We start from the raw sequence: 9,334 nt of genomic DNA, 5'->3' as shown, positions 1-9,334 counted from the left end.
GTGGATTATGTGGATCACGTTATAATTCACAGTAAACTTGAAGAAAGTGAATTATATGGATCACGTTATAATTCACAGTAAACTTGATAATACGAAGTTGTGTGAAAAATTAAAGAAGATGATCTTTATGGAAAAGCTTAACATTCTCAGTAAATTTGAAAAAGGAGCAATGTGGAACACATTACAGTTTTCAGTAAACTTGACGAGATAGAATTATCTGTAAGATACTAGTATCTTCAGTAAACTTGACGAGCTAGAATTATCTGTAAGATACTAGTATCTTCAGTAAACTTGACGAGCTAGAATTATCTGTAAGATACTAGTATCTTCAGTAAACTTGACGAGCTAGAATTATCTGTAAGATACTAGTATCTTCAGTAAACTTGACGAGCTAGAATTATCTGTAAGATACTAGTATCTTCAGTAATCTTGACGAGCTAGAATTATCTGTAAAATACTAGTATCTTCAGTAAACTTGACGAGCTAGAACTATGTGTAAGATACTAGTATCTTCAGTAAACTTGACGAGCTAGAACTAACTGTAAGATACTAGTATCTTCAATAAACTTGACGAGCTAGAATTATCTGTAAGATACTAGTATCTTCAGTAAACTTGACGAGCTAGAATTATCTGTAAGATACTAGTATCTTCAGTAAACTTGACGAGCTAGAATTATCTGTAAGATACTAGTATCTTCAGTAAACTTGACGAGCTAGAACTAACTGTAAGATACTAGTATCTTCAGCAAACTTGACGAGCTAGAATTATCTGTAAGATACTAGTATCTTCAGTAATCTTGACGAGCTAGAATTATCTGTAAAATACTAGTATCTTCAGTAAACTTGACGAGCTAGAACTATGTGTAAGATACTAGTATCTTCAGTAAACTTGACGAGCTAGAACTAACTGTAACATACTAGTATCTTCAATAAACTTGACGAGCTAGAATTATCTGTAAGATACTAGTATCTTCAGTAAACTTGACGAGCTAGAATTATCTGTAAGATACTAGTATCTTCAGTAAACTTGACGAGCTAGAATTATCTGTAAGATACTAGTATCTTCAGTAAACTTGACGAGCTAGAATTATCTGTAAGATACTAGTATCTTCAGTAATCTTGACGAGCTAGAATTATCTGTAAGATACTAGTATCTTCAGTAATCTTGACGAGCTAGAACTATCTGTAAGATACTAGTATCTTCAGTAAACTTGACGAGCTAGAATTATCTGTAAGATACTAGTATCTTCAGTAAACTTGACGAACTAGAACTAACTGTAAGATACTAGTATCTTCAGTAAACTTGACGAGCTAGAATTATCTGTAAGATACTAGTATCTTCAGTAAACTTGACGAGCTAGAATTATCTGTAAGATACTAGTATCTTCAGTAAACTTGACGAGCTAGAATTATCTGTAAGATACTAGTATCTTCAGTAAACTTGACGAGCTAGAATTATCTGTAAGATACTAGTATCTTCAGTAATCTTGACGAGCTAGAATTATCTGTAAAATACTAGTATATTCAGTAAACTTGACGAGCTAGAACTATGTGTAAGATACTAGTATCTTCAGTAAACTTGACGAGCTAGAACTAACTGTAAGATACTAGTATCTTCAATAAACTTGACGAGCTAGAATTATCTGTAAGATACTAGTATCTTCAGTAAACTTGACGAGCTAGAATTATCTGTAAGATACTAGTATCTTCAGTAAACTTGACGAGCTAGAATTATCTGTAAGATACTAGTATCTTCAGTAAACTTGACGAGCTAGAACTAACTGTAAGATACTAGTATCTTCAATAAACTTGACGAGCTAGAATTATCTGTAAGATACTAGTATCTTCAGTAAACTTGACGAGCTAGAATTGTCTGTAAGATACTAGTATCTTCAGTAAACTTGACGAGCTAGAACTATCTGTAAGATACTAGTATCTTCAGTAAACTTGACGAGCTAGAATTATCTGTAAGATACTAGTATCTTCAGTAAACTTGACGAACTAGAACTAACTGTAAGATACTAGTATCTTCAGTAAACTTGACGAGCTAGAATTATCTGTAAGATACTAGTATCTTCAGTAAACTTGACGAGCTAGAATTATCTGTAAGATACTAGTATCTTCAGTAAACTTGACGAGCTAGAACTAACTGTAAGATACTAGTATCTTCAGTAAAATTGACGAGCTAGAATTATCTGTAAGATACTAGTATCTTCAGTAAAAGTAATGAAATGGATATATTAGGCACACCTTAAATCCGCAATAAACTTGATGAGATAGAGCTATCTATAACATGTTAGTGACCGAAGTACAATAGATGAAATATAGCTATCTTCAACACGTACAAATTTTTTTAAACTTGTTGAATTGGGTTTGTCTGGAACACGTTAAAATCATCAGAAAGGCTAATGTGATTATGAAAGTTAACCACTTTGTATAAGCAGGATTTAAAAGTCTCTGATGAAGTTGAAATCTTAGCTCTAAAGTTCTGCAAAATAAGTATTGTTTGTCGATACTGTTAAAATGCAGTTTTCAACACTTACCCCATATCAATTGATATGGTTGATTCTTCAACAATGTAATGAATAACCCAATTATATTCATCAATCTCCCGAATGTCATTTAACGTACAACATTCAAACTCATGTTCTACTCGTTCGTTAAAATTATTTTCATCGACTGGATTGATCAGAATATTTATTTTATATATATTATTTAATTAGTTGCAATATATTTTACCTTTTTATTGTACAGATTTCTTACTATTAAGAATATTTTTTATTGAGCCTAGTATATGGATTTGAGACGAATTTAATTCTTTGAAGCAGGCTGAATCTTGTCAGATTTTATTGGAATTGCCGCTGAAAATGGCGCTGATAGAGAGGTAATTAATTATTCAAACTAACAATATTTTTATCATATAGACTCGTGTCACATTCATCACCCAAAATTACATTACATTTATCATTGAAACCCAAAGACTTACAATGCTTTCATCACTCAAACGTACTTACAACGTATTTTGTTGCTCTTTTTGAAATTCAGAAAGTGCTTGTGTGTGTGTGTTTTCCCATCGCAAAGTCATATAAGTTTATCTGCTGAGCCCAGCGAGGGAAATTGAACCCTTGATTGTAGCGTTCTAATTCCAGAGACTTACCGCTGTACTGGCGGGGAGCAAACATGCTTGTAATTCTAACCCATAACAAATTCCACATTGTTTCTTTAAAACTAGTTGAAAAGTGCCCCTTATTATAATAAGCCAAGAAGTCGTGTAAAGTGAAACAAGTACCTCTGCATAGGAAAAACATTTCTGGAAAATTCAAAAATGATATAGAAGACAAATATTGATATCAGAAGAAGCTGATTCTATTAATCATCAAGTTAAAAAAATAACATTGTTGTATTTTAAACTAGTCTTTTCATTTTAGAGAAGAATGGTTTTGTTTTTTCTTCTTTTTTACCAGGCATGGCATGGCCAGGTGGGTTAAGGCGTTCGACTCGTAATCTGAGGGTCGCGGGTTCGAATCCCCGTCGCACCAAATATGCTTGTCTTTTCAGCCGTGGGGGCGTTATAATGTGATAGTCGATTCTACTATTCGTTGGTAAAAGAGTAGCCTAAGAGTTGGCGGTGGGTGGTGATGACTAGCTGCCTTCCCTCTTAGTCTTACACTGCTAAATTATGGACAGCTAGCGCAGATAGCCCTCGTGTATCTTTAAGCGAAATGAAATAAAACAACCTATGACAATCTATGACTTCTTCTTTGCGAAACAGAAATGTTTCTTGAAACTTTACTGCATAAAAACACTATTTATTCTATAACTATAGTTTGCCAAATAGTGTATAGTTTAGATCGACTTCCAATTAGCAGAGCTCTTCTAACTTTCATAATTCAGTATTATTGTACTTTCACAGTCTTTCGACATTAAACATATATATTTGTAATCTTGCAGGCTTCATTGACTGAAGTAACGAGAAATAAACACTTATTACAAACAAATAACGTGACCTCTCTCCAGTTCGTTTTTTGCTTGAAAGAACACAAGTCAATTGTAAGTATCGTTTCTGTCGTCTAATACTTTTTTCTTAGTAATAATCGCTAATAAAGTGAAAAACACGTGGTCTATAAAGCTACTTCAAAAACAAATGGATTTTTTCCCTGCCAGTAAGTTCTAATCCAAACATCGAAGCACGTGAAGAAAGGATGTAGTACTGATTCCAAAACTGGAACTAAGCCCAAATTATGTGAAATAAAACTTTCTATAATTTTCTTTTCCAATTAAGATAGCATCTAGCACAATCATAACAAATCCGTAACCTAATTTGTAAAATAACTCACAATTTCAAAACAAATTACTTTCAAGTAAAAACACACAACTGAACTTTTTAAAACAGAGATAACTGAAATCAGATCCTTCTATTTTAAAGGAACTGAGATAAAATCCAGACAGATGTCTTAATTTCTTTGAATCCAAGAAAAAAATACACCTCCCTTTATCTGTGCATTTAAATCCATCGAATGTCACCATGTCTGTGGTTGTATCCAAAAACATACTTATATCTTTATGTTACAACTCAGATAGTATGAAAAAACAAACGATGTATTCGCCAAGCTATTTAAGTCGAAACAAATGCTTCTACTAAATGTAAGATGACATTTGTGATGTTTTGATAATTCGAGTTTGGATCTTTTTCTGCGGACTTCAAGAACAGTCATGTAAGTCATAACGTACTAGGTACTCCAGGAATAGACATATACCGTACTAGGAATATTGATAACTCTTTTGACGCCATACTTACTATACAAGAATATATTTTCACTACACAATACGGATCTGAGCCATTATTAAACCGTCCTTACTAGTTGAATTAAGTAAGAAACTGCAACCTAATAGCGGGATGTGAATCAAATCCACTTACTGAAAAAGAGATTCTTTTACACCATTTAAATACACCAAATTAAAAATTTAAAACCACTTACGCCATAACACATACGTAAACAATTCCTGTTTAAAGTTGAATAAAGACGAAGAAATGAACGATCGAAACATGTAATATATTTTCCAACATACCACTTATACCATAATTAGCACATAACAACTCCATGCCGTAGTTCAGCCAAAAGTAAATGAAACATTTGTAGCTTAACTTGAAGTGATAGAAACTGTTGTAGCTTAACGTGTAGTGAAATAAACGGTTGTACCTTTACCTGAAGTGAAATAAACTGCTGTAAATTAACCTGGAGTAAGAGAAACGGTTGAAGCTTAATTTGAAGTGAGTCAAAATGGAGTTTACTGTGAGGTAAGGTGTAAATTAATTTCTCCATTAAAAGAAAAAAAATTTTCAAATAGTTTTTACGAATATTGTTTTTTAGAACAAACTATAACCTAGGTAGAAAAAAACATCGACCATTTATAACACTTGTAGTTCTTTAAAATTATATATCAGTATATTTTAAGAGCACAAGTTTATTACTGCTCACGTGTATAATTACTGAAATATTTTGTATGTGTTCGTGCGCGCACTCGTGTAATATTGCTATATGTATTTGTATTTTTAGATCTAGGAAACTTCAATAGCGATTTATTAAACATGCTACTACTACTATACATCTCTAAGAAATGTAGAAGTCACCATGATTCAGCATTTATACATTAAACTCCCGCTGGGCGATGTATAAATAACATATAATTCTCATTGATTAAAACTAATACTTTCTTGATATTAATATGCCGCCAGATATCCCACTAAGTAATCAAAGGTATATTGAGTCAACTCCATGTAAATACGAGAAAATTAAACCGACTAATTTCAGCCAATCAGAAGACGCGAAATCTTTTGCATTAAACAGACGGAAACGATATCAACTAACCAGAGACTTAGGTGATATAAAGATACAATATTGTAAATTTAGTTTGATTAAGAGTTGATGTGTAATCGTATCATCCATTCCTTTCCAACAACGAATATGTGTATCCCATACGTTCAACGCGCGAGAACTTGTTCAGCAAACGAGGGGTCGGCTCCAATAATTACATTGAACCGCTTCGAACCATCTTAGGTCTTCTATATAGATTTTCACAGCATTTCTCCTGGTACTGAAAAAAAGAGCAGTCTTCAGAATTTCAAAAAGACTTCACTAGTGTGTTGAGAAAATACTTCAGTCATGGGCTTCTTTCATTCTTCCTTGAGAACTTTGAAAGGCACATTCAGCCGGAAACAATTGTTCAAACAAATTTTGTAAATGAAATTCGGATGTGGATCTATAATAATGTATAATATATTATACATATTAAAAACTGCATGATAATATATAATGTATTATACAATCTGTATGATGATGTAAAATACATTATACATATTATAATCTCTATGATAATGTGTGATACATTATACATATTATAATCTGTACAACAATGTATAATACATTAAAAATGTTATAATCTCTAAAATAAAGTATAATAAATAGCCCACATTATAATCTGCACGATAATGAATAATACATTACACATATTGCAATCTGTATAATAATGTATAAGATATAATAAATATTATAATCTCTATGATATTGTACAGTAAATTATACACACTACAATATCTACTATAATATATTATACATTATAATATTACAACCTGTATAATAACGTATAATACGTTATACATATTAAAATCTGCATATTAATATATAATACATTACACATATTAAAATATTATATTACATATCACAATCCGTATAATAATGTGTAAAACATTACACATCTCAGAGAATTATAAGTTACATATCGTAATCTAAATAATAATTATACGCATTATAATCTGTATAATAATGTATAATACAATATATATATTATAATTTGTATGATAATGTATAACACATTATGCATTTATAATCTGTACAATAATGTATAATGCATTATACATATTACAGTCTGTATGATAACGTATAATGATTTGCTAATTAGTCTCACAATGTATAACACATTATTATACAGATTATTTATCTGTATGATAAAGTATAATACATAATACATACTACAATCTGTATGCTATTGTATCATACAATATACATATTACATTCTGTATAATAATGTGTTAATACATTATACATATTACAATATCTAAAATAATGTGTAATACATTACCCACATTATATCTGTACAATAATGTATAATACATTACACGTATTATAATCTGTATAATAACATATATAATACATTATACATATTACAATGTTCACGATAATCTATAATACATTATAAATATTAAAAACTGCATGATAATATATAATATATTATAAATATAACAATTTGTATCATAATGTATAATATGTTATACATATTACAATTTGTATGATAATGTATAATACATTACCCACGTTATAATCGTATAATAGTGTATAATACATTACACGTATTATGAACTCTACAATACTGTACAATGCTTTACAAATATTATAAGCTCTATAATAGCGTATAATACATTACACACACTATAATCTGTATAATAATGTATAATACATTTCACATATTGTAATGTCTAATAACGTATAATACATTACACATATTACAATTTATATGATACTCTATAATACAGTATATATATTACAATCTGTACGATATTATATAACACATTACACATTTTATAATATGTATGATAATTTATAATACATTATATATATTACAATATCATGGTCTGGGTGTTTTGTTGTTTTAGCGTTTTATGGCGCAAAGCAACTAGGATATCTTAGCCAAATATCCGGTAAAAAGTTCAAATTAAAGTAAAATTATTAAAATTCGTAAAAAGGAATCATGTTTAAACAAAACAAAGTTTAATTCTTGAATTAAAACATGAACAGCGTAAAATCTAATTTTTACATCTAGTTTACAGCAGTAAAAGAGAAACTACAGCAATACAAGTTGTAAAGAACTTTCTGTAGCATAATTGTAATTATTATAACTCGCCAAGGTGACTAACGGATAAGTTCAAACATCAGCGTAAGTCACCTGAAGGTGATCTTTTCAGTCGTCGTCTCGAGCAATTTGACGTCACGGCCATTTTCTAATTTCCTATGGAAGTACTTGTACTTTAACTATTAAAAGGAAATCATATTTAAAAAAAAAGTCTAATTTATAAATTAAAAACTTAAATGGCGTTAAAGATGTTAATGGCCTTTCCAAAACTAAAAACATTTGTAAGACGGACAGTGTCACCATCACCAATAACACTTGCAATAACCTTGCAATAAAACATGTTTAAAATGGTGCCGTCGTTGAGAGTCGTAATGACAGCAAGACAGTAAAATGTAGCTTATTGTGACCTGAGTATCACACAAACAACACGTTGGTGCATCTGTCTCAGACAAAAGAAAACGATGAGTTAAAAACTGTGACCAGTGCATAGTCCACTTAGTACAACTTACTCTTTCCGATTCCAACGGAAGCAAGACGGCCAAAGCCCAATAGAGGGTTTTATTTGGAAAAGCTTGACTTCACCTTGCCCACTCCAAGTTGACTGCCAACTGACACGGAGCCATGTCTTGAATACAGGACCACAGTACATCTATGGAACAGGCACAGCAGTGATAGCACTAGAGCAGACAGATTTAGCTGCGGTGTCTTCGAGCTTCTTCCCACGAATACCAACATGGCCTGGTATTGAGAAAAACTTGATGGACGTATATGTTAAAGAGAAAAAAGTCGATTTTGAATATCAGCGAGAACAGGGTGAGAATGAACATGAAGTGGTTCCAGGGTCAGTAGTTTTTAATACAAATGGGCATATAACCACGTAACCCATATAAATGGATATCTTGCAAAATGCCATACCTCCATATGGTGTCATAAGCCTTCTCAAGATCAAATAATATTAACATAATTTGTTGTGCTTCGAGAAAGACTTCCCTTATTATGTATCAAATCGAATCGGATGGTCAACGGTAAAGTGTTGGGTGGGCAAGAGGATGGTGTTTGATTCTAGGAATCAAACGAGATGAACATTAACCATCCTCTTTGAGGTCTTACAGAGACAGCTCGTTAAAGCAATTGGACAGTGGTTTGAAGGAAACTTGGGATCTTTCTCAGGCTTAGAGAAAGGTAAGACAATAGCCTGGCGTCAGGCATCTCGAAAAACATTCTCCGGCCAGTTTCTTTGTTTGTTTTTGAATTTCGCACAAAGCTACTCGAGGGCTATCTGTGCTAGCCGTCCCTTTGCAGTGTAAGACTAAAGGGAAGGCAGCTAGTCATCACCACCTACCACCAACTCTTGGGCTACTCTTTTACCAACGAATAGTGGGATTGACCGTTACTTTATAACGCCCCCACGGTTGAAAGGGCGAGC

General features: G+C 31.9%; 1 protein-coding gene across 1 annotated transcript in view; it reads right to left on the bottom strand.

Annotated features, from left to right (window-relative positions):
- Positions 1-5,177: 5,177 nt before the first annotated feature.
- The window catches only part of LOC143227134 (uncharacterized), a 66,781-nt gene continuing 62,624 nt past the window's right edge, over positions 5,178-9,334 (bottom strand). The window contains exon 3 of the mRNA XM_076458641.1: positions 5,178-6,261. Coding sequence (XP_076314756.1) covers positions 6,176-6,261 — 86 coding nt within the window. The 3' untranslated portion in view covers positions 5,178-6,175. The remainder of the gene's footprint in view (positions 6,262-9,334) is intronic.

Source organism: Tachypleus tridentatus, chromosome 9, assembly GCF_004210375.1.
Source record: "Tachypleus tridentatus isolate NWPU-2018 chromosome 9, ASM421037v1, whole genome shotgun sequence".
Classification (NCBI taxonomy): domain Eukaryota; kingdom Metazoa; phylum Arthropoda; class Merostomata; order Xiphosura; family Limulidae; genus Tachypleus; species Tachypleus tridentatus.
The sequence above is the reverse complement of the archived record's forward strand: the minus strand, read 5'-3'. Positions and strand labels throughout refer to the sequence as shown.